Here is a 23,654-nt window from a genome sequence, read left to right as displayed (position 1 = left end):
CCACCTAACCATGCAGATGAAAAGTAGCTTTAAAGTAACCTTTCATCTGCACGATTGGGTGGTGGCAAGATGGTGTACAAGGTGTGGGGAAGATATGCACCCCCACTTCTGCCACTCACAGGAAGGGCCAGCAGACATATTGTTGCACAGAAAAAACAAGCATGTAGTTGTATTAGCCTCACCTTAAGTGGCGCAGCCGAGTAATGCTTGACTAATAAGGAGAAGGTTGCCAGTTCGAATCCCCACTAGTACTATTTTGGGTAGCAGCAATATCAGAAGATGCTGAAAGGCATCATCTCATGCTGTGCAGGAGGAGGCAATGGTAAACCCCTCCTGTATTCTACCAAAGAAAACCACAGGGCTCTATGGGTGCCGGGAGTCGAAATCGACTTGACGGCATACTTTACCTTTGTAAGGTAAAGTTTAAGTTGTATAGAGCATGCTTAAGTTATTGATGTGTTTTAACCTGAATTGCTAAGTTTGTAACCCCTTCCTTCCAGCAATGAGCTCAGAGCAGAATTTTAAACACACAACATTCCTGTGAAGTACAGAAGGCAGAGAGAGAAAGAGAGACTTTGATCAAAGTCACCCCGTGCCAAGCAGTGATTTGAACCTGGGTTTCCTGCATCCAGATCCAATCCTCTAACAATCATATTGGTGCTCACTGCAGCCACTCCATCAGGAGTGTGGAAGCATCTCAGAGACAGACAGGGATCTTCTCCCAAGCCCCACCCTTACAGTTCATGAGTTCCTTATATATAGGAAGAGAGTCATGTGCAGTGCCCAGAAAGCATTTGTCCAGACTCTGCACGGGCTGAAGCATACCACATTCATACCAAGTGAAAGAATAGCACATCCAGTCCCCAATATTGCAGCCTTCTGGATGTGTCCCCAGGGTTCCCCTTCAGCCATGTATTTAGGATCGATTTTCATTTTACGTTTTGAACACTGGAATTAATACCAGAGCCCAAAATACACACACCTCTCATCAAGTCTGAAAGGTGTGTGCGTGTAAAATGTATCATGCATCCCCTTAAAATCCCTGGCAAGGGATTTTTACAGGCAGTTGCACAAATGTTCAATGTGAACCTCCTTCAGAAGTGATAAGAATATTTTGTATCTGTCTAGAGAGGAGAAGGTCTGTTGCTCAGTGATAGGGCACATGTTTTGCATGCAGAAGGTGTCAGGTTCAATCCCAGGTGTCTCCAACTAGGGCTGGGGGGAAACTCTCTTTGAAACCGTGGAGGACTACTGACAGCCAATGGCAGGCAACAAGAGAACAGGGCCTTAAGATGTAACCACCACCACCACCCACCCACCCCAAGATATCAAGAATGACCTAAGATGTTTAATAAATAATTCTTTATTTACAGCTTCAGGTTTCTTTTTTTCCTTCAGCAAATAAAATGTACATGGCATATGAAGAAATCTCATACTGATGGTTCATAAAAAGTACAATTTCCCGTTCAAAGTCCCCAGAGACTTGGGCAGAATTAGACTTTTGGGACATCACTGAATTCTCATACTGTATGGACAGGAGGCAACAACATAACTTCACAGGTTGTAATGAAGACCATCATATAATGAAGTACTCAAAAGATACTCTGCTCCAAGGTTATACTTGATCACTTTAAGACATCCGTCAACCTATGCACATGGATGCTACTATTTAACACAGAGCAGAATGCATAAAACTGTCAGATTATGGTCATAATATCTGGCCGAGACTAAAACTGTTGTTCCTGAAGATTTCTATCCTCCCTGGTGTTTACTCACAGAAATGGGATCTTCGAAGCAGATAAGCTGATGAACAACTTCACTACATATTCAGGTTACAAAATACACTTGCAAGAGTTGGATAAGCAGATGCTTTAAATACAATTTTACTGAATAAAGATGATCTATATTTCCAATAAGATGTATTTTCTTAAAATTATTATTTTTACTTAGTAAAGTGAAAGAATACTGATCACCTCCCTTAACAAAAGATGATCATCCATTTGGAAATATGTGCAGTACAGTTAGGAAAGTACATTCTTAGTATATGATAGTGGTACTTAGAGAAAATACATATTAAGGCAATATAAACAGATTGCTTTCATATATACACACACATATATACACACTTCAAAACAATATTACAGCAGCACACATACTGACACAAGAACAGTCTCAACGTATGCTACAAAAATGCAGACATTTAGTTAAATTACATATAAATATATACATGCAGAAGATGTAATCATTTGTTTCAATATGGCTTTCAGGAAAACAGTGGGGGAGAAAAAGAAGCAATGCTTTGGAGAACAGCATCACCAGGAAGGCAGTTTTCTGGTTAATGACAACCAGTTTCAGATATAGACCTCTAATCCTGACATATGCAAACTCAGTTTAGAATAATGGTATAGTTATTCTAAGAGAGCACAGAATGGTACAGGCACATCTAAAACCCTGGTCCTAGCCCAATCTGATACTGTTCCACTCAACTATCCTCTAAAGCAAGACAGACTGGCTTTCATTAAGACAGACTAATCTGATTGTCAGTGCCAATGCACTTTTTGAACTTTGGATTGCCGTATCAACACGTTCAGAAGTAATGATGTGAACACTGCAGGAAATGCTAGCCTATTTTAGTGTTCTGAAACAAGGACCATCGTTAGGCCATCCTATGGAGTCAAAATGTGGTTACAGAATAAAGAACCGTTCCTAAAAATGAGAAATCAATGGGTCTTGTAAAAAAATGTGTTGAGAATGGAAATGTAAAACAGGCTAGGAAGAAAAAGTTACACTCTTTAAAAATGCATTCCAGAAAGAAATTAGGAAGAAATTGTTTAAAAATAAGTGAAAGGAGGGTCATATTTACATAAACGCAACATTATATAGCACCATATTGCAAAGAATGGCAAAACAGAATCCTCCTAACATAACAGCTAAGTATTTGTGTAATGTGATTATACTTATGTTTGTTCAGAAGTAAGCCTTGCTTTGTTTAATAAGGCTTACTCCGAGGAAAGTGCTCACAGGATTTGAGCCTTATATGTTTATAGATTTAACATAAAGTACAAACAGAGATCCTGTAAGCGAAACAAATTACATTCATTCCTACCACAAATGATAAATTAGATCTACAGAGGTTATTTCAATTGCTTGCTGAAAACACAGCACCCTTTAGTTACTGTAGTAGGAAAAAATAATTTTATGGTAAAACTAGTAAGCAGGAAGAATAAAGTCAATGCGTATCTTCATTTACACTGCTATAGGACCATAGTTCTCAGTTTCTGAGGCTAGCCCCTGCAAAAGTATATGCGGATTGGTCCAGGAGGCAGATTGATCGCTGACCTCACCCCAGTAAAGTGCTAAGGGGGGGAACTATATGGGCTGCCCCATGTTAGGTGATCCATGTGACAACACACATTGCTTTTTCATAAATTTTTGCTTCCTTAGGTTCCAGTTGGGAACACTGAAGAAGACAGAAGAAGTCCTCCCAATCCTACCTTTCATTTCATCCTATCTTTCCAGCAGCCAGAATATGTTTTTAAAGGATTGCTGAAACCTTTGCCTACTTTCATTCCTTCATAATGATACAGCAAGTCAGCACAATCACGAGATCATAAAAAGGCTTATATCGGCAGCCCACTTCAATAAATAAGGCCAAAGGAAAATCCCAACACCCCTGGCTACAAACTGATTACAGAGAGAAGAAGGGAACAGCAAGATGTTTCACTGAGAAAAGGTTGCAGTTCATTGATGGAGGAATTTGTGCTGAATTTGCACTGGTCACATTACATGAGTACAAGGAACTCTCCGTGAAGACAAAGTTCCAAAGGCTGAAGGCACTTTGGTTAACATCTGGGAGGTTGCTGATAGCTCCTCTCCCCATCTGCACGCTCAGTCCTCTGAAAACTGAGTGCAGAGCTGCAGAGAGTGCTACTTTTCAAGGAGCATGGGGTGCTTAAGATGGGGGGCGGGGCCAATGGAAGTGCCTTCCACAAGCACATCGGGATCTTTGGATGCAGATCAAAAACACCTCTTTTAGATTCATTGTCCATGCATGCACTTGGTACCACTTCATGGCAAGCACTGCTTGCCTTTCTTTTTAGCCAAGATGGCTCTACCCAGGAAGGCTCTGCCTTAGATAAGAGAAAAAACTACAAAGCACAAGCTGAACTGTCTAAAACTGAGTACTGCCTATGTACTTTCCACTATCACCTGCATTTTTGTATCTGCTACTGTCCTTTGCATAATTGTCCTTTTTGACAATATCTTCTGCCCACACAGGCTCAATGGGAATTTCCACAGCATCTTTTTTATGGAAGGCTTTCTGTGAGGCTGGAGAAAGGCTGCCGTTTTTCTCACTGTAGCCGTTCACTTGAGCCAGGGATATTTCTTGTTGGCTGCAACACAACTGGGGGTCACATCCTTTGGAGATGCAGGGAGCACTGCACAGAATCTCAGGACTCTTGTGGTCAGTGTACTCTGGCTGGATGGTCACCGAATGGATCCCTGCTTCATGGAACACTTCCCGCATCTTGTAGGAAGAATCTAGGTAATCGGAAGTGCTAAGGCATTTGACGTGGAGGGTTGCGATATTCTTCCCATGGACAAGTTCCCAGACGTGCACTTCATGAATGCTGCTTACCCCTGGGACTTCTGAGAGTTTGTTTGCTAGAAAAACAGCAAGCAGAAAATAAATTCAGTTAAGATTTAACTGAAGAGCCAATTGCTGATAGAGGTCTATAAAACCATGCATGGTGTGGAGAAAGTGGATAGAGAGAAATTCTTCTCCCTCTCACATAACACTAGAACCGGGGCTTATCCCATGGAACTGATTGCCAGGAAATCTAGGACCAACAAACGGATGCCATGAGATGTGGTGACAGCCAACAACCTGGATGGCTTGAAGAGGGGTTTGGATAACTTTATGGAGGAGAGGTCTATTATCGGCTACTAGTCAGAGAGCTATAAGCCACCTCCAGCCTCAAAGGCAGGATGCCTCTGAATACCAGTTGCAGGGGAGTAACAGTAGGAGAGAGGGCATGCCCTAAACTCCTGCCTGTGGCTTTCAGCAGCATCTAGTGGGCCACTGTGCAAAACAGGATGCTGGACTAGATGGGCCTTGGGCCTGATCCAGCAGGGATGTTCTTATGTCAGCACTACTTTTATTAGGCACATGGTGTAGCAGTTCTAACAGGGTGAAACTCGAAAGGTTTCACCACACTCCTCCTGGAATATCTAGATGGGGAGAAAGTACTGATTTTTCCTGATCTTCTCCCTGTTCTTGGCACACAATACAGCCCATGTATCAGAAAAACAAAGTATGGTCTGCATGTGATGCTCTTACCTACATGGGGGTGGCTGCTTAAGAACACAATGGAGTTCTGTAGCTTGACCTCAACACACAATTCTAGTGGATGAGGATTGTGTGGCTAGCCTACGGTATGGATGCCTAATAGGCTTCAAGTGAATCAGCAGTGACATGAAAACTCATGACATAACATATTTTCTATGAAATGTTATGGAACTGGAGAGGAGGTCTACACACAGCGGCTGTTTTTGGTGGCAACTACACATTTATTGCAACGTCCAATTTAGTACTCCGAGGCCATGGGAAACATTTCCGCAACATCCGAAAAACATAAGTGGAGCCAAAGAGTGAATCAAATGTAATTAGATTTTTAAAGTGCCTTTCTTGCTAACTGGCAATAGCAAGATAGGTTAGGAACACAACATCAACTATTTAGATTCAGTCCGCACAGGGCTGCAAAGAGATTTTCGATTTCTAGGCAACATCATTCATTTTTAAGGCACCCCTTTTAAGGCCCCCTTTCCAGCCCTCCTTTGGGGATCAGCAGTAGCTGAGTAGTAGAGCACATCCTTTGCATGCAAGAGGTCCAGGCTCAATCCCTGGCATCTCTAAGGAGGGCTGGGGAAGACCCCTGTCTGAAGCCCTGGAAAGCCTCTGCTCCAGGTATACAATACTGAGCTACATGGACCAACAGTAAAAGTATCTTCATATGTTCAAAGTTCAAAGCTTGGAGGACAGCCCATGGGAGGACTGCAATGTCCTCTCTCTCAACTCCTACAAATTTCATACCAATGGGAAAGGACTCTGCAAATGCAGACACTCTGCAGAGTCATCACCTTCCCAGAACTAGGGGTTTCTCCTGGACGTTTTCAGCAGCTAATTTAAAAACAGAAGGCTGCACATGGTGTAAGGGTTTGTATTGTGTTTCATAATGCAATTGTTTAAGATCCGTCTACCTCTTGATAACAATTAGGGGGCTAGAAACAGCTATAAAGGGTGCACAGGATTCCAAAAAGAAGCAGCTCAAGGTCTGCTAGTCTGCATCTCCGGTTAGATGTACCCATGATTCTGCGTGAAAGTATTGCACACTTTCACTAATCCACCAAGATTTGAGACATGTTGCTAGGACACCACAATGTGACTCAGCTTCTCAAAGCTCTTGAGAATTTAGAGCTGGTTTGAATGTATAATCCAGCAACACCATGCCAGAAATAACCCTAGCTTTAAGTGCCTCAGCAGTAAAATGCAACTTACTTAGTACTTGCATATTTACACTCTTGGGAACCATCTGCAGCAAGATTGTTGCTGTCTCCTTGATAAGTGGGAAGGCAGAAGACAGTATGATGAACACCATAATGATGGTCAGGCTTGGATCAATGTAACACTCCCAGTTACATGGGGTGTTCTCATCCAGAGGCAGCGCATAGAATATTGCAGCAGCAATTACCACAATAACTGAGCCAAGAGCATCTCCCATCACATGCAAAAGAACACCTGAAAGAGAGGACAGAGAGACATCTGCTTTGAGAAGGACATGGAAATTCCAAAGAGTAGCTGTGATCTAAACTTACTTTGGAACCTTTTAATAAATCAGGCAATATTCAATACAAAGGTTCAGTCTTAACATATACCAGCTAGCCCAAAATTGCTAAGACACAGAGAGGAGGCATCCACAGAAGCAAAGTGATTCAATTTATTAGGGCACCAACTTTGAGAACAGAAGAGCACATCAAAAAGGACCATGTAATGCATGGCATCTTATCTACATGGGTGTAGGTTTCACCAATGTCAGGTGAAAACTATGTAAGGTTAATACATCATGCATGTATTCATTTGTCTGGTTTCCATCAAATTGCCACCACATTGGTATGCATGTAAAGCACACAAGAGCACAGGAACATAGAAGATGCCATATACCGAGTCAGACCATTGGTCCATCTAGCTCAGTATTGTCTACACCAGGGGTGGGGAACCTTGGCCCTCCAGCTGTTTTTGAACTACAACTCCCATCATCCCCAGCCACAATTAAGTTGTAGTTCAAAAACAGCTAGAGGGCCAAGGTTCCCCACCCCTGGTCTACACAGACTGGCAGCGGCTTTTCCAAGGTTGCAGGCAGAAATCTCTCTCAGCCCTACCTTGGAGATGCCAGGGAGGGAACTTGGAACCAAGATGCTCTTCCCAGAGTGGCTCCATCTCCTAAGGGGAACAGCTTACAGTGTTCACATGTAGTCTCCCCTTCATATGCAACCAGGGTAGACCCTGCTTAGCAAAGGGGATAATTCATGCTTGCTACCACAAGACAAGAACGTGAACCACAAGATCAGATTGTGAACTTCATGTTATTTAGGAACATAGGAAGCTGCCATATACTGAGTCAGACCATTGGTCTATCTAGCTCGGTATTGTCTTCACAGACTGGCTGTGGCTTCTCCAAGGCTGCAGGCAGGAATCTCTCTCAGCCCTATCTTGGAGAGGCCAGGGAGGGAACTTGGAACTTTCTGCTCTTCCCAGAGTGGCTCCATCCCTTAAGGGATGTAGCATCTTACAGTGCTTACAGTGGAGCATCTTACAGTGCTCACACTTCTAGTCTCCCATTCATATGCAACCAGGGCATAACCTGCTTAGCTAAGCTGTCTGGATAATGTGTGGTACAATTTTAAGCACACTTAGAAGTCAGTCCCAATGAGTTCAAATGAGAGTCTTTACATTCTTAATACAAGCCTCTCAAGGCACCACCTGTAAATGTTAAGAACATTTTCTTTCTGTCTGCCCACATTTCTGCCTCCGTACTTTAGCACAGCTTCAGCCCTCCAGCTGTTGTTGGAACTACAACTCCCATCATCCACAGAAACAGGCCAACAGTCAGGACTGACTCTGGCCCATCTGCAGGCTGCATCTGAGAGCCACAAGCTATTGTTTTCTTTGGCCAATAATTCTTGAAACCAGGTATAAACTTGTATAGAAAGATTGGTTATTATCTACAAATATGGTCCCAAAATTCTGGAAAATTCTGAAATCTACTACACAGTACCTCTGATGTTCAAGGCTTCAGATTTTTTCTCTTTTTTCTGTACCATCTGCTCTTCAGGCTGTTTCTGGGTATTTATGGAGTCACCTGCATTCAAAGAAGAAACGCTGTGTTGTGTATAAGTTCTACAAACAGAAAAAACACCAGTCTTTTCAAAACCAAATCATTCTTAAATAATAAAATGCAAGCTGGTATCAGCAGTCTTATCTATGACTATCCTCATGCGCATTCACACAGTACACACGCACACAATACAACATAATTACAAGCCAACAAAGTAAGAGGCATAATTGCCTGGACTTCATCTTAATGGTATTCTCAAAGCGAACAAACTCCAGCACACAGAGATATCATTGTGTATTCATTTATTCATATTTAAGGTCACTGCAACCTCCCCCACACCTTTTCGTAATGCAAAAAACAACTTCAGAATGAGCATAGGAACATTCAGAAAACAAACTAGCAACTGAAGCGTTTGAAGAGTAAATTAAGAGACAGAATGTTGCTGGGGGAGGTTAATGAAAATGAAAGAAGGGGGGAAAGGAAGAAGAACTGGAAAATGAAAGAAGGAAACGGGAAGAAATCGATAAGAAAGGAATAGTGTAAGTGAGGAGGGAAAGCGGGTGTGTGTGTGTGTGTGAGAGAGAGAGAGAGAGAGAGAGAGAGAGAGAGAGAGAGAAAAGAACCAAGGAACCGAAAAGCTCATTGTGTCATTCAAAAGTTTATCCTACTTTAATGTGGCAAGATTAATTACATCCACTTCACTCTTGACAAGCATATAGCAGTAAAGTATGTATTATAGAGGGTGGCACCAGGTTGTTGGGGGCAGTGTTCCCTCTAAGGAGTGCATGTGTGCGCACGCTCACACGTTTTCTGATGTCCGCTCAGTTAATTTTAGACCCTGCTCAGGCTGAATCAGGAAGGCCCCACTTTGAATGCATGTGAGCGCACACTGCCTTGATACTGCCGCCCAGAACAAAACTCATTCTGCACACAGATGAAAAAAGTGAAAGAGAACACTGTGGTTGGGGGGCCTTGGAGCAAAGCCCAGCTGCAGTAGGCTCTCTATGATGTTCCACCCCCATTGCACATCACCTCCAAGATTGCAGCATGGGAAGGTGGGGTGGGGGTGATGATGGGCCAGCCACCAGGTGCTCCCCACATTCTGTCTTGACAGATGAGGAACAGCAGGGTGCAGAGCAGGGAGGCAGCCCTCAGGGTGGGAGGGGGAGGAAGGGGTGTGGGTTCCTCCCGCCCCCCATTCATCAAGGGGGAGGGGGAGAAGAAGCTTCCATGTCTCTTGCCAGTGCTGTGGTCTGTTCCTGGCACACCCACACCCACCATGGGCTCCAGGGCTTGAGAGTTAGCTGTGAGCCTTCCCGATTATGTTATTATATATAGTATATATGATGTATTTGTCTGGAATACGTTTACATTAAGTATAACAGAGACTGTTCAAATAATAGTGGAAGCGGAAGAAAAGCATAAAGGAGATAACTGAAAGAGACAGTGAAGGGGTGAGTATGAGGGATGTGATTGAATGACGTGAAAAACAAAAAGAGGGGAAATGAAGAAGATAGATAGATAGATAGATAAAACAACTTTATTTGTTAGCCGCCCCATAACAAATTGTTATCTGGGCGGCTCACAATGTAGGATTAAAACATACAATAAAAACACACAACACATTAAATTATAACAGGTAAAAAAGAGAGAAAAGCAAATACAAAATAAAATACAAAACAGTTTAAAAACTCATTTAAACTCATTTTAAAATATATTTTATTTTTTTTAATTTATTTTAGAAATAAGTTGAAAAAATATTTTGAAGGCAAAAAACTACTTAGAAAAAAAGGGAAAATAGATATACTGAAAAAGAGAAGAATAGGAACATAAACCTTTCTTTAAAATAGGAGGGATGAGATTAATATACACATTAAAGCAAAGATGAGTTGAAACACACATTAAAGAAAGGTGAGGGAAAGTAGGGTGGAAAAGCAGAAAAGAACAAGGGAAGGATGCAAAAGGTATCCAAAGGAAAAGGAAAAGTAGGAAAATGAGGGAAAAGAAAATGAAAGAGGAAATGAGGAGGGGGGGAAAGAGGGGAAATGCCGTGAAAAGGAAGGAAGGAGAGGAAAAGAGGAGGGGAGGCATAGGGGAGGCAACCGAGGGGCACCTGCTCGGTCTGCGCGCTGGGCCTCATGGAAGTCGTCGGTGCACCCTGCCGCGCCCCCATCAGGCACTGAGGAGCCGAGGACCTCCTCGAAGTGACCATTGTCGAGGCCCCGTGGCGTTGGTGGCGGCGTCGATGCTCGGGGGCCACAGGAACAGCAAGCCGCCCAGTTCTGGAAGACGAGGAGCCCCACGATGTTGACGGCGAGGCCGAGCGCGCCCACCACCAGGATGAGGAAGGGGTCGCTGATGGACTCGGGCTGGGCTAGCCGCTGCACAGCCTCCACCAGGATGGTGAAGGAGAGCGCCGCCAGGAAGACCGCGTTGCTTAGGGCGCCCACCACCTCGGCGCGGCTGTAGCCGAAGGAGGCGACGGGGCTTCTTTTGCGCCGGCGGGAGATGCGCCCGGTGGAGATGCCCACGCACAGCGCGATCACGTCGGACAGCATGTTGAAGGAGTCCGACACCAGCGCGATGGAGTTGCCCAGGTAGCCCGACACAATCTCGGCCACAAAGAAGCCCGCCGTCAGCACCAGCATGAAGATTAGGCGGCAGGTCTTGCCCGTGTAGCGCCCCATGGCGAGAGGCGCTGAGCCTGGGCGCGTGGAGGGGCGGCGGCCAAGGGGGCACCCCCCACTCTTAAGCCCTTAGCTACGTGGGGCTGACTCCAGCCGCCCCCAGTGCTGCCACCCCGACCACTTGCTGGCTGGTCGCTACCGCTGCGCCTTTGGACCGGAGGGCAGAGGCTGAGGAGGTGCGGCGATAAGCGCTCCTTGCACGGCCTGCCCACAAGTGTCGCCGGTGCGCCCAAGCTCGGCACGGTGACTCTGCACTTTGCTTTATAGAGGCGCAGGAGGGCGGTGGCGCGTGCCCGCCCAGCACGCCCTTCTTCTGTACAATTGCTCGGAGATTTGCAAGGGTTGGCAATTAAAAAAAAAAAAATCGATCGGGGCGCGGGGGCGGAGTGATGAAATCCGGGTGTCTCTTTCTCACCCTGGCCGGGTTCTTGTGCCTGCTGACGCTGTCAGCTGCCTGACATCATCAGAAACTCAGCAAGCAACAGTCTTCCCCTCCATGACCACATTTCAATGGCAGGAAAAGCTGCACCTGTTCAATTTCTGCTTGCCATGCAGCTGGTGAAGGCAAGGAAGCCCCAGCAGTTTGTGGACCTGAGGGGTACTCCTATGATTTTAATAGACACCTGGCAGGAAGCTATGCAACAGGTGAAGTTTCTCCTTGCCTTTCCACAGATTTACTCTGCTGTCCTTCAGCTGCCTCGTGATGCCTGCTCGCCTGCATCTTTTTTGATGTCTGTTTTATATGAAATGCATTGCTTGATCTTACAGCTATTGAGTGGTGAAGGTGAATGCGTTGACTGAGACATTATATAAAAAGGCGACTCACTTTTGCTGTTACACATAAGATAGAATCAAAATCTCAGCTTTGAACTGCTGTATTTACTGTCATTCACGCCTTTGCCTGTGGCATCCCCCTCTCCCCCCACCACTCTTGCTCTCTCTCCCCCCACCACTCTTGCTCACTCTCTCGCTCATGCTCTCCCCCCTCTCACTCGCGCTCTCAGCTCCCCTTCTTCTCAGCCCCCAGGCCACCACTGCTTTCTTTCCCACCACTGCCATTTTCTCCCCCTGCCACTGTTTTATCCCACTGCCGCCACCACCATTTTCTCCCCACTGCCATCGCTGTTGTTTTTCCCAGCCGCCACCATTTTCTTTATTTCCCCCCTCTGCCCGCATGCTCCCCCCAGCTTTCTGCCCCACTCACCTCTCCCCCCAGCCCCACCAGGCACCGCTTCTCCTTCCTGCCACTTACACCCAACCTCCTTCTCAATCGTCACCACCTGTCTCCGCCCCCCAACCTTGAAGCCCAGCGGGGCTTGCCACACATTCCCAAGCATCCCCACGCATTTTGGCTAAGAGAATTAATTCTGGCCAAGAGAATTAATTATATAGAAGATGTCTGTGGCAGCATCTTATTCAAAACTTTGGTCTTCATTTTATCAAGTGACAAGTGCATGACTGCTTGGGATATGCAAATCAATTTGTACCTGAATCTCACTGATTCAGACAATTTAGAGACAGAACAAGTTGCCCCTGAGATCCATTGTCTAGATTCAGGTTCAAATTGAATCGCGATTCAAATCACTTCAAGTTTTGGATTCCTCTTATTTTCCCCAGATTCCCAGCTTTCATTTTTTTAAAAAGCTAATCTCTAGCCCTTGTAGAAGTGGAGCTATGGAGCAAACTGTGTGGTCACTATTTTTCAAGTGTTTGGATTCTTTGGTGTATAATAACTTTTCCTCAATGAATCCCTATGAGGATTCATGAGTACCCAGAATGTTGGGGGCAATATGCTAAATCATTGTAAACCGCTTAGAGAGCTCCGGCTATAGAGCGGTATATAAATGTAAGTGCTATTGCTATTGCTATTATATACCCTCATTTTTTTCTATTCATTTTGACTGTCTTTAGACAGTGCAAACTGTCAACTGCCATGTGCAAACTACACCCCACTCCCACCAGCAGGGTAGTGGGGTACTACTCAGTTTATGTTCTAGCAATTGTTTCAAGTGTTTAGACTCTTTGGTGTCTAATAACCTTTCCTCATAATGAATCTCTATGAGGATTCATTACACACCAAAGAATCTAAACACTTCAAAAAATTCCTAAAATATAAACTGAGTACCCAGTGGCTTGCAGGTTGGGGGCTGGTTGGCACATGAGATGCTGCTCTTTCCCCACCCTCACCTGCAAAGCTGTGGGGTTAACATGAACAGAAGAAATGAAGTTGTGTAAAGACGACACCAAAGAACCTAAACACTTCAGAAAATCCTAAAAATAAACTGAGTACCCCAGTGTGGTGGGGGACGGGGGTAGTTGACAATTGGCACCATCCAATGACAGTCAAAATGAACAGAAGAAATGAAGGCATATAATGAATCTTCATAGAGATTCATTATGAGGAATCCAAACACTTGAAATATAATGACCGCACATTTTGCTCCATAACACCACTTCTACAAGGGCTATAGTTTAGCTAAAAATAAATAAATTAAAACTGAGGATCCATGTTAGGGTTAGGATAGGGCGACTTTGAATCCCCATTATCTCCTATGGTGGAAATATACAACAACAGTAAAATCTTTTCTAAAATAATTAAAAATCAACCAAGAGCCCCACAGCCTTGAATTTGGGTGGTAGGTGGAACCCATGGGGACCTACCCCCCACCCAGATTTGGTGCCCCTAAGTCCTTTATAAGTAGTCCAAATTGATCAAAATCTGAATCAAATCAAATTAAATCCAAATCCCTCCAAATTGGTGATTTGAGACAACTGTTGGAGTTGTCCCTGACAACTCCAACACAGGGCTGAGAAAGACTCTTGCCTGCAACCTTGGAGAAGCCGCTGCCAGTCTGTGTAAACAATACTGAGCTAGATGGACCAATGGTCTGACTCAGTATATGGCAACTTCCTATGTTCCTATGTATATTTCCATTCACATTTCCCTTCCTGCATTTCTACACAAATGTACTCATTCCAGTTTACCTTGTCCTACTCATAGAGCAGTAGCAATGTATTAATTTTTTGCTGTTTCTCTGGCTTGGACTTCTGGAATTTGTAAAGACCCTCTGTGCATTCAAAGTTTGCTCTTGCTTTAGCTTTCTAATTTTTAAATGCAAACCAGGGCAGACCCTGTTTAAACAGACCCTGTCTAAACAGACCCTGTTTAGCAAACAAGACCAGCTCTCCACAGTAGAAGAACTAAAGGAGCTGTAAGCAACCCTGGCTTCCTGCTAATGTACCTGTATTATACCTAATTTTGCATGTTTATTACATTCACAAGTTTCGGTGTACACTTAAAATATTTTGGGTGTATGCCTAAACATGTGTCTGAATTGACCCCAAGTCTACTCCTAATAGCAACTGTAGAAGCTAGCATGTTCTGTCTCTGTTAAGGTTGCAGGGAGGAGCTCTCTTATTGATTACTATGGCTGAAATGCAAAGTTGATTGCTATACATTAATCAGATTATTAAGTGCTATATAGTGATAGTGATGCATGCATTGACGTTAGTAAGCCATACAGTTATCACCAAGGGCAGAGTGTGAACACAACTGCACAGCTTGCTATTTATACATACAGACACACACACAGAGTTGCCCCTTGCCAACCGTGAGGGTTCCATTCCTGGAAACCCTTGTGGTTGGCGAGGCATAGGATTACATTGTAAAAAAGGGAGTAGGGGAATCGCGAATTCTGAAGTGCCTAAAATCCATCAAAAAAAGGAAAAAAATTCCCCCAGACCAGTGTTTCCTCTAAGGCATGTGCATGTGCATGTGCACACAAGCTTTTTGATGTCCGCTCAGTTAATTTTAGGTTCTGCTCAGGTTGAATAAGGAAGGCCCTATCCTGAATGTACATGTGCACACACTGACTAGAACAAAACTCATTCTGCACATAGATGGGGGGTGGATAGAGAGAACATTGCCCCTGACCCGCAGAAAAGGTCCCTTGACCCTCAGAAGTGACCTCATGACCCTGGAAATGAGTACCCAAAGCCTCATAAATCAGCTCAACCCCCCAAATAATCCCCAAACCCCCCAAAATGGCCCCCTCACCCCCATAAATGACCCCCAACCCTCTAATTGACCCTGTGACCCCAGAAATTGGCTGGAAAAATTGCCAGATTTTTTTTTTCAATGGTGCCAACCGCGAATATTCAAGTCGCAGTTGGTGAGCAAGGAAACAGTCTGCCAGTCACAGATACGCAAATCCATGATTGGTAAACCCGCAGTTGGTGAGGGACAACTGTGTGTGTGTGTGTGTGTGTGTGTGTGTGTGTGTGTGTATACACTTTGTCTATCTAACTATTTTTCATATTTACATCCCTAGGCAGTGTACACCATCCAAATTACAATATAAAAACAAAAGCAAGCAAAACACTTTTACAGGATAAAACAATTAAAAACAATTCACAGAGTGAAACAATTAAAATAATTTCACAGAATAAAAACAGTTCAAAATTAATTTTAATTAAAAGCCTGATAAAACAGGTGTGTCTTACTCAGTGTTCCCTCTAACAGGGATTCCCAGATGTTGATTACAACTCCTAGAATCCCCAGCTGCAATAGTCTTTGCTTGGGGGTTATGGGTGTTGTAGTCAGCAACATCTGGGAATCCTTGTTAGAGGGAACACTGGTCTTAAGGGTCTTTTAAAAAACAATCAGATTTGGAAAAGTTCTTATTTTGACAGGGAGTGCATTCCAAAGCCCTGGGGCAGCCACAGAGAAGGCCTGGCTCCAAGTCTCCACCAGATGAGCCAGCAGCAACCATAATTGGACCTCCCCAGATAATCTTAATAGGCAGCAGGGTTCATGACAAAGAAGACTACTCTAGATCTAAGCCGTTCAAGGCTTTATAGGTAATGACAGCACTTTGTATTTCACTTGGAAACATATCAGCAGCCAATGAAATTCTTTCAGAATCAGGGTTATATGGTCCTTTTGGACCAACCTGGCTGCCGCATTCTACCAGTTGTCGTTTCTGAACTATATACAGAGACAGCCCCATGTAGTACATTACAGTAGTCAAGTCTGGAGATCACCAGCATATGCCAGTGCATATGTTTTATGGCCATTTACCTCCAGAAATGGGCTTAGCTGCCATATCAGCAGAAGCTGATAAAAGGCGCTCCTGTCAACTGCCTCAACCTGAGAAACCAGAGAGAGTTTTGGATCCAGGAGCACTCCCAAGCAATGTACCTGATCTTTCAGGGGAGTGTAACCCCATCAAGAACAGGCAGATCTAAGCCATCTCCACGATTAGTACTTCTGTCTTTTTTGGATTCAGTTTGTTATCCCTCATCCAGCCCATTACCACCTCCAGGCAGGCATTTAGGGAAGTTATGCCATTTCCTGATGAAGTTGGTAGGGAGAAATAGATTTGGGTGTCATCAGCATATTGAAAACACCTTGCACCAAACCTCCTGATGATCTCTCCAAGCAGTTTCATATAGATGTTAAAGAGCATTGGAGCTAGCATGGAGCCTTGTGGAACTCCATGCAGTAACTCTTGCTTTGCAGAGTAACAGCCTCCAAGTGACACCACCTGGAATCTACCCAAGAGCTAGGAACAGAACCACTGTAGAAAAATGCCACTTAATCCCACCTCTCTCAGGCAACCCAGAAGGATACCATGGTTGATGGTATCGAAAGCCATCAAGAAAACCAAAAGGATCAGTAAAGTCACGCTTCTCCTGTCAATACCTAATTGGAGATCATCCATCAGGCCAACCAAGGCAGTCTCTACCCCATAGCCTGCCTGAAAGCCAATTTGAAATGGGTCTAGATAATCAGTTTCCTCCAGGGCTGTGTAGAGCTAAGAGGCTACCACCCATTCAATCACCGTATCGAATCATGAGAGATTAGAGAGGGGCCTAGAGTTGCCTAACTCTGGGGGATCCAATGTAGATTTTTAAAGTATGGTCTAATGATAGCCTCCCTCAGAGAAGCATTTATGATGTTTACCAGACCCTCTTTGACAATCTGGTTGTTAGCTAAAATAAGCCAAGTTGGGCAAGTGTCAAGAGAGCAGGTGGTAGGACGCACAGTACAGAACAGCTTATCCACATCCTCTGGAGTCTCAGAGGATGAAAGTGAATCAGTCTGACCATATAAGTGGAGTTGCTGGATACCTGCATAACAGACTCTGCCCTAATTATAGAATCCAGTTTGGTCTGAATATGAGAGATTATGTCACCAAAAAATCATTTAAAATGTCGCAGCAGGTAACCAATGGTTCTAAATTTGGATTCAAGGGAGAGGGGCCTCTCACAACCCTAAACAACTCCACTGGACATGAACTTGTGGGTGCAATGCAGGCAGAAAAGAATTGCTTCTTTGTCACACATATTGCCAGAGCATAGATCTTCAGATGTGCTCTATGTTGTAACCCATCTCTCAAGTCTTCATTTGCACTCTAGTTATCTACCTCACTGTTTCAGCTCTCATAACTCTTCTGAATACCATGGGGCTAATTTTGAAGCAGGTCAGAGAGGATGCTTAAGAGTGATTGTATCTACTGCTCTAGTGAGCTTGTTATTCCAAATTTGCACCAGAGAATCGACAGAATCATCAGCAGAGCCAACTCAAAAACCTTCTAAGTCTTCTTGGAATCCCATTGGATCCAACAACCTTATCAAGCAGATCAACCTAATGGGTCCTTCATCCCTACAGAGGTGGGTTGTGGTTGCAGGTCCTACTTTAACCAGATGGTGGTCCGTCCATGACAATGGGGAAATAACAGGAGTCCCCACCCACAGAACACCACCCTGATCAGAGTAAAATACCAAATTGAGCATGTGACTAGCAACATGTGTTGGTCCAGAGACTAACTGGGATAGGCCCATAGTCGTCATGGTCACTATGAACTCCTGAGCCACTCCTGACTGGTGTATAAGTGTCCTTTAGAATCTGCTCGTGGTCTGATGGGATGTGGCTGCTCAACTTCGACCCTCCTGCAGATGTTGGCCTACAGCTTCCATAATCCTTGCCTATTGGCCACTGTGGCTTGGGGATTATGGGAGTTATAGTCCAAGACAGCTGGAAGGCCAAAGCTGAGCAGCCCTGGTAGACTCTCTGGGAAGAGGTCAAGTTCAAAAGGATGTTACTTCACTGGAACACTTCCCTAGACATGCTTCCAATTTTTCAAGGGTTCTTAGGTCATAATGGCTAGAGCTGCATTGGAATCCCTTTTCATTTATGTAGCCAAGTTAACACTGATCTTGAATGCTTAAAAATTAGTGTAGTATAGTTCCTCACTGCTGCAATTTTCAAACATTTTCCCTCAAATATCCTCTCCTTAAACATTCTACTAATATTTTCAAATATTCTACCAATGCAGGAGCGTTTCTACATTGACTTGACTGCTGAGGAGCCCTGGGGGGCAAACAGCTTGAGGAGCAACTCCTCACTTAAATGTGAAAGATGAGGGTGAGGAAAGACACACTCTGGGAAGAAAAAGTGCATATTTTTCTCAAAAAACGCTTCTTTTGTTTTTTTCTGGGAAGAAAAATAAATTTTGAGGGGACACGAAAGCACTTTTGAAGAATTCTTCAAATACTTAGGGGGGGAACTATACCCCTGCCCTATACATCTGAGAGAGGACCCCAATATATTGCAGAGGATTCTGGGATATGTTCTAAGACACACATTCAGTTCACATAGACCTTCTGGGCCTCACCATTGTCCTGTTTGAACTGAGAGTGTGCCCTAAAATACACCCAGCACTTTGTGGTGGGCACTCTGTGATGAATAATCCTGCTCTCATAGCAGAAGCCAGAGTTCTGTCAAACACAGTTGCAAATCCACTGCTCTGCAAGTTAATATTAAACAACTGAAGAAAACAAGGCTGTAGTCTTATGAAAGTATGAGGATTAAACTTAATTGCTAAGAAAATAGCAGTCAAAGGATAACATCTTTTTCCACAAGACCGTTCGAGGAACAGAAACAACATACAACTTTGAACTTTTTAACCTGATTTGTTTATTTACTTATTTCTTTAACATCTTTGTTACCTGCCTGGTCTGCACTTCAGACAATAATTAAAACAAGAAAATATACTTTTGACACAGTGTATGGGTTTGACGTAGTTATAACCAGTAAACAGACAGAGTTGTACAGCTTTTTTCAAGTCAGAACAAATGTGATCCCATTTGAAGGATACTGGGGAGAAAGGCACTGCTGTATAGAGACTGGATTCTTTAATGTAGCTTTTGGAACTGACTAGGATAATTTGCAATTAAGCTCTTGCTGATTTTAGGACACTCCCCTCCCACCCCCCAGTAACTGCTTCAGAGAAGATCAAACAGAGATGGAAGGCGTATACTGAAAATCTGTACAGCAGGAATGTCAACATACAAGATACTCCAGAAGATATTCCCTACTTGCAAGAACCTCTATAGATCACCACTCCGGTCATTACCAAGTCAGAAGGCTACAGGAATTGATGGAATAGCTACAGAAATATTGCAGGCAACTGAAGAAGAATCAGTCAAGGCTTTAACCAAACTATGCCTGCAAATTTGGAAAATGACGTAGTGGCCATCAGATTGGAAGAGGTCAGTCTGCATACCCATACCAAAGAAAGGAGACTTAACTGATTGTGCAAACCATCGCACAATCTCCTTAATTTCACATTCTAGCAAAATAATGCTCAGGATCATCTTACACAGATTAGAGCCCTACATGGAAAGGGATATGCTGGATGTTCAAGCTGGTTTCAGAAAAGGCCGAGGAACAAGAGACATCATTGCTGATGCACACTGGATAATTGAGAAAGCCGAAGAATACCAAAAAGAAGTCAATATGTGCTTTATTGACTACAGAAAAGCCTTCAATTGTGTTGACCATGTCAAGTTGTGGAATATCTTTAGGAAAATAGGCATCTCAGAACATCTCATTGTTCTCATGAGAAACCTATACACAGGACAGGAAGCCACAGTCCAAACGGAACATGGTGAAACAGACTGGTTCCAGATCAGCAAAGGAGTAAGACAAGGCTGTATACTTTCTCTGTATTTGTTCAACTTAATATGCTGAACATATACTGAGAGAAGCTGGACTGGAAGAAGATGAGCGTGGTTTTAAAGTTGGAGGAAGAAACATCAATAACCGGTGCTACTCTAATGACACCACTCTGATAGCTGAGAATGAGGATGATCTGCAGGCTCTAGTAGTGAAAGTCAAGGAGCAAAGATGGGACTACAATTAAATGTAAAGAAGACTAAACTAATGACAATGGGTACAGCAACCAGACTCAGAAATGACAATGAAGACATTGAAGTGGTGGACAGCTTCTGCTTTTTAGGATCAACCATCAACAGTAAAGGAACCAGCAGTCAAAAAATACACCGCAGACTAGCACTTGGTAGGGTTTCAATGAAGGCCTTGGAAAAGATATTTAGATGCTGTGATGTGTCTACACCTACAAAGATTAGAATCGTTCGGAGAATGGTTTTTTGTGTGACACGCTATAGATGTGAAAGATGGACTTTGAAGAAGCAAGATAGAAAAAGCACTGACGCTTTTGAATTTTGGTGCTGGAGAAGACTTTTGAGGATACCATGGACAGCCAGGAAAACAAACAAATGGATCATAGAACAAATCAATCCAGAATTTTCACTTGAGGCACAAATGACCAGGCTCAAACTATCATACTTCGGGCACATTATATGAAGACACACATGCACACATATCCACATGCATTCCTAGAACAACAATTCTGCATATACTTTATGTACACACTGAAGCCTGTATTTTCAAGACTCACCTAAAACAGGAAACGGAGGCATCCCCGAACTATCTTTACAGCAGGAGTCTAAAAAACAAAGCATGAAATGCATTCTTTTTAAATGTTCTCCGAACTGGTCAAACAACATTGTAATATGGTTTATTGTGTTGGAAATGACCAATGGAGGGCAAGTCTATGAATGGCTACTAATCCTGAAGGCTATAGGCACCTCCACGTTCAGACTCAGAGGCAGGATGCCTCCGAAAATGACAGGAGAGGGGGCATGCTTTCATCTCCTGCTTGTGTGGCTTCCCAAAGCAACTAGTGGGCCACTGTGTGACTAGATAAGCTTTAGTGGGCTGCTGCTAGACTAGATAAGCTTTAGGCCTGATCCAGGAAGACTCTCTTCTTCTGTTCCTTTTATGTTCTACTTTAACCTTCAGGAGAGAGGGCATTCCTTCAGCTCTTGCTTGTGCGCTCCCCAGAGGCATCTGGTGGGCCACTGTGTAAAAAAGGATACTGGACTAGATGGGCCTGATCCATCAGGACTGTTCTTATGTTCTTATTTAAGGGGATAGACTCAACTGAGTAGCCATAATGTCAGCAAAAATATTAGCAAATAAGCATTTTGCTTCCACTAATAGCTAGTGTTGCTTCTGAATGAGATGCATCAAGATGTATGTTAGCAGAGTATAAATTATCCTTCCCACACTTCCATGAACAACCAGACCCTACATAATTATTCCCAACTCCATCCATATCCAGGTTTCACTGAGACTTTGCACATGATGCAAAATGCAGGTATGCGCATTATGCACCTGCTTTTCACTTTTCTCATGCAGTGACCAAAGGAACAAGCTGTATGCCTCTCCCATATTATGCAGAAGGTACCCCAGCACCTTCTGCTCCTATATCTCACCATGGGGCATCAGAAGCAACTTTTCCCACCGCATTTTAACTCCAGTTTGGGATATCATCTGAAGTCACCTCAGATGGTTCCTCACTCCACTCTCTATCTCTTCAACCTTATTAAGATAACCCCATGCACCTTATTTTTTTCCTGTGCCTCCAAACTACTTGGATGATGAAAGTTTGTTTCATGATCCAGTCAACGAAATTGGTAGATACCAATGTTTACCATAAAACAAAATGCTGGGGGGAAACCCAGACACCTTAACTATATAACCTTAACCCAGACACCTTAACTATACAGCTGTTCCTGCAGCCAGCCGTATCATTTAAGAAATTTAAGTGGAACCAGATAAGATGATATTATTTATCTCTGATTGCATGAGGTTATTTTAAAAAAGATCTGGACAGTAATAATGATTTAAAAACCTACAAATATATAGAACCTACAAACCTATGAATGATTTGTCTCTCCAAATACACAATCAAGAAGCTCAGAGTAGATTCCTGTGACTGCAAAAATCATATCATAGTAGAAAGGACAATTTTTCAGATACCCATGAATGGGTCAATATGTGATCAATTCATGGACTAGCATTAGTAGGCTTGGTTTTTCACTATGGCCTACGATCAAACCATATGCTATTTAAACTGACACAAGGGCCTCCCGTGGTCTAGTGAAAATGTGCCAATCCATACTTGCAAGTTTTTGTGGATTTTTTGGTGGACGAATATGGAGCAATTGTATTACATTACTTACCAGCTTCCACATCTTGGTCGACGGAGCCATTGCAGTAACAGCAGTCCAGAAAGATAAAGTAATTGAGCGCATTAAAGAAGAGCCCAATGACTCCAACGATCAGGACGTACAGCGCCGCTTCGGTCTTCTGTGGGCTGAGATACCGTTTCACAGCTTCAATCAAGATGCTGAACATCAGGGCAGTGGCAAAGACAGAGTTGCCAAAGGCGCCTACCACATCCGCCCGGGGAAAGCCAAAAGTGCTGTTCTTGTGCCATCTGATACGGCTGAACCGAACACCAAGTAAGCCAATAACCATGGAGATCAGGTGCGAGAGGACAGCAAAAGCATCTGATGTTAGGGCAAGGGAGTTGCCTATGTACCCTACTGTCATTTCTAACACAAAGAGCAGAAAGCTCACAATACACATTAAGAAAAGCCGGCTGCTTCTTCCAGTGTAGCGGCCCATGGCTACAACCTTCCTTGCTCTCTCTCTCTGTGAGAATGACGGAGTGTTTACCAGAAGGGTCTTACTAGCATTAGCAGCAATGCTCTGTGGGATCACTCTTTTTTATTGTCTCTCGCTGCTTGTGTTTATAAGTTAATTTTTATAAGATGCACTAAAACAATAAAATCCGTTTAAAGGGCAATTAAGCAAGAGCTTATCACGTGAAGGCTGCTAGACAAGAAGTGCGTAAAGGAAAATGCTATCTGCCTTCCACGCTAGTTGCTTGTGCCTTATTATAGCCAAGGTATAAAATTAAATTATTGTTGTTCATCTCATTTTTTTAGTATATAACCTGTGATCCTTATTGAAGTCAATAATAATAGTTCCTCCGGCTTGGCTTGGCTTAATATAGGCTTTCCGTGCACTTGATATTCCCAGAAAGCGGCAGAGGAAGGCGAGGCTTAGATCCACTTCTTGGTCAAGGCCATTTCCCAAACTTCTGAAAACACCCACCCACACACACACCCCAAATTAAAATTGGAGGTACAATTTCACCGTTATACAGCTTTTAAAAACTTGTTTTTAAATTGTTCTGATTATTTAATTGTTGTTTTATGGTGTTTTTAATTGTTAATCATTGTTTTATGCTTATAATTTTTTGTTTAATTATTAAGTGATTTTAATGGTGTTTTAATGTAAACCGCCCTGAGCCTTTTGGAAGGGCGGTATAAAAGTTTTATAAATAAA

At 43.4% G+C, this 23,654-nt stretch overlaps 1 protein-coding gene across 2 annotated transcripts; it reads right to left on the bottom strand.

Annotated features, from left to right (window-relative positions):
• Nucleotides 1–1,347: 1,347 nt before the first annotated feature.
• On the bottom strand, nt 1,348–22,928 carry SLC30A10 (solute carrier family 30 member 10). Of its 2 annotated transcripts, none has more exons than XM_053308926.1 (4): nt 22,481–22,928; nt 8,337–8,420; nt 6,560–6,799; nt 1,348–4,665 (listed from the first exon to the last, which is right to left on the bottom strand). In XM_053308926.1, exons 1-4 carry the CDS (start codon nt 22,926–22,928, stop codon nt 4,172–4,174), a joined length of 1,266 nt encoding a protein of 421 aa, XP_053164901.1. In that variant the 3' UTR covers nt 1,348–4,171. The 2 variants fall into 2 exon arrangements, with proteins under 2 accessions (XP_053164901.1, XP_053164896.1); XM_053308921.1 differs by lacking the exon at nt 22,481–22,928 and adding an exon at nt 10,510–11,568.
• Between the last annotated feature and the right edge of the window lie 726 nt (nt 22,929–23,654).

Source organism: Hemicordylus capensis, chromosome 1 (assembly GCF_027244095.1).
Source record: "Hemicordylus capensis ecotype Gifberg chromosome 1, rHemCap1.1.pri, whole genome shotgun sequence".
Lineage (NCBI taxonomy): Eukaryota > Metazoa > Chordata > Lepidosauria > Squamata > Cordylidae > Hemicordylus > Hemicordylus capensis.
Note: the sequence above shows the minus strand (reverse complement) of the source record. Positions and strands in the feature narration are given on the sequence as shown.

Bases quoted from the DNA above. Each gene is read 5' to 3' on its own strand.
- SLC30A10 (XM_053308921.1), bottom strand. From the start codon at position 11,083: ATGGGGCGCTACACGGGCAAGACCTGCCGCCTAATCTTCATGCTGGTG. The intron at 6,800-8,336 runs GTACTGTGTAGT...CCTCTCTTTCAG, and splicing joins TGAAGCCTTGAACATCAGAG to GTGTTCTTTTGCATGTGATG. The intron at 4,666-6,559 runs GTAAGTTGCATT...CTGTTTTTCTAG, and splicing joins TGTAAATATGCAAGTACTAA to CAAACAAACTCTCAGAAGTC.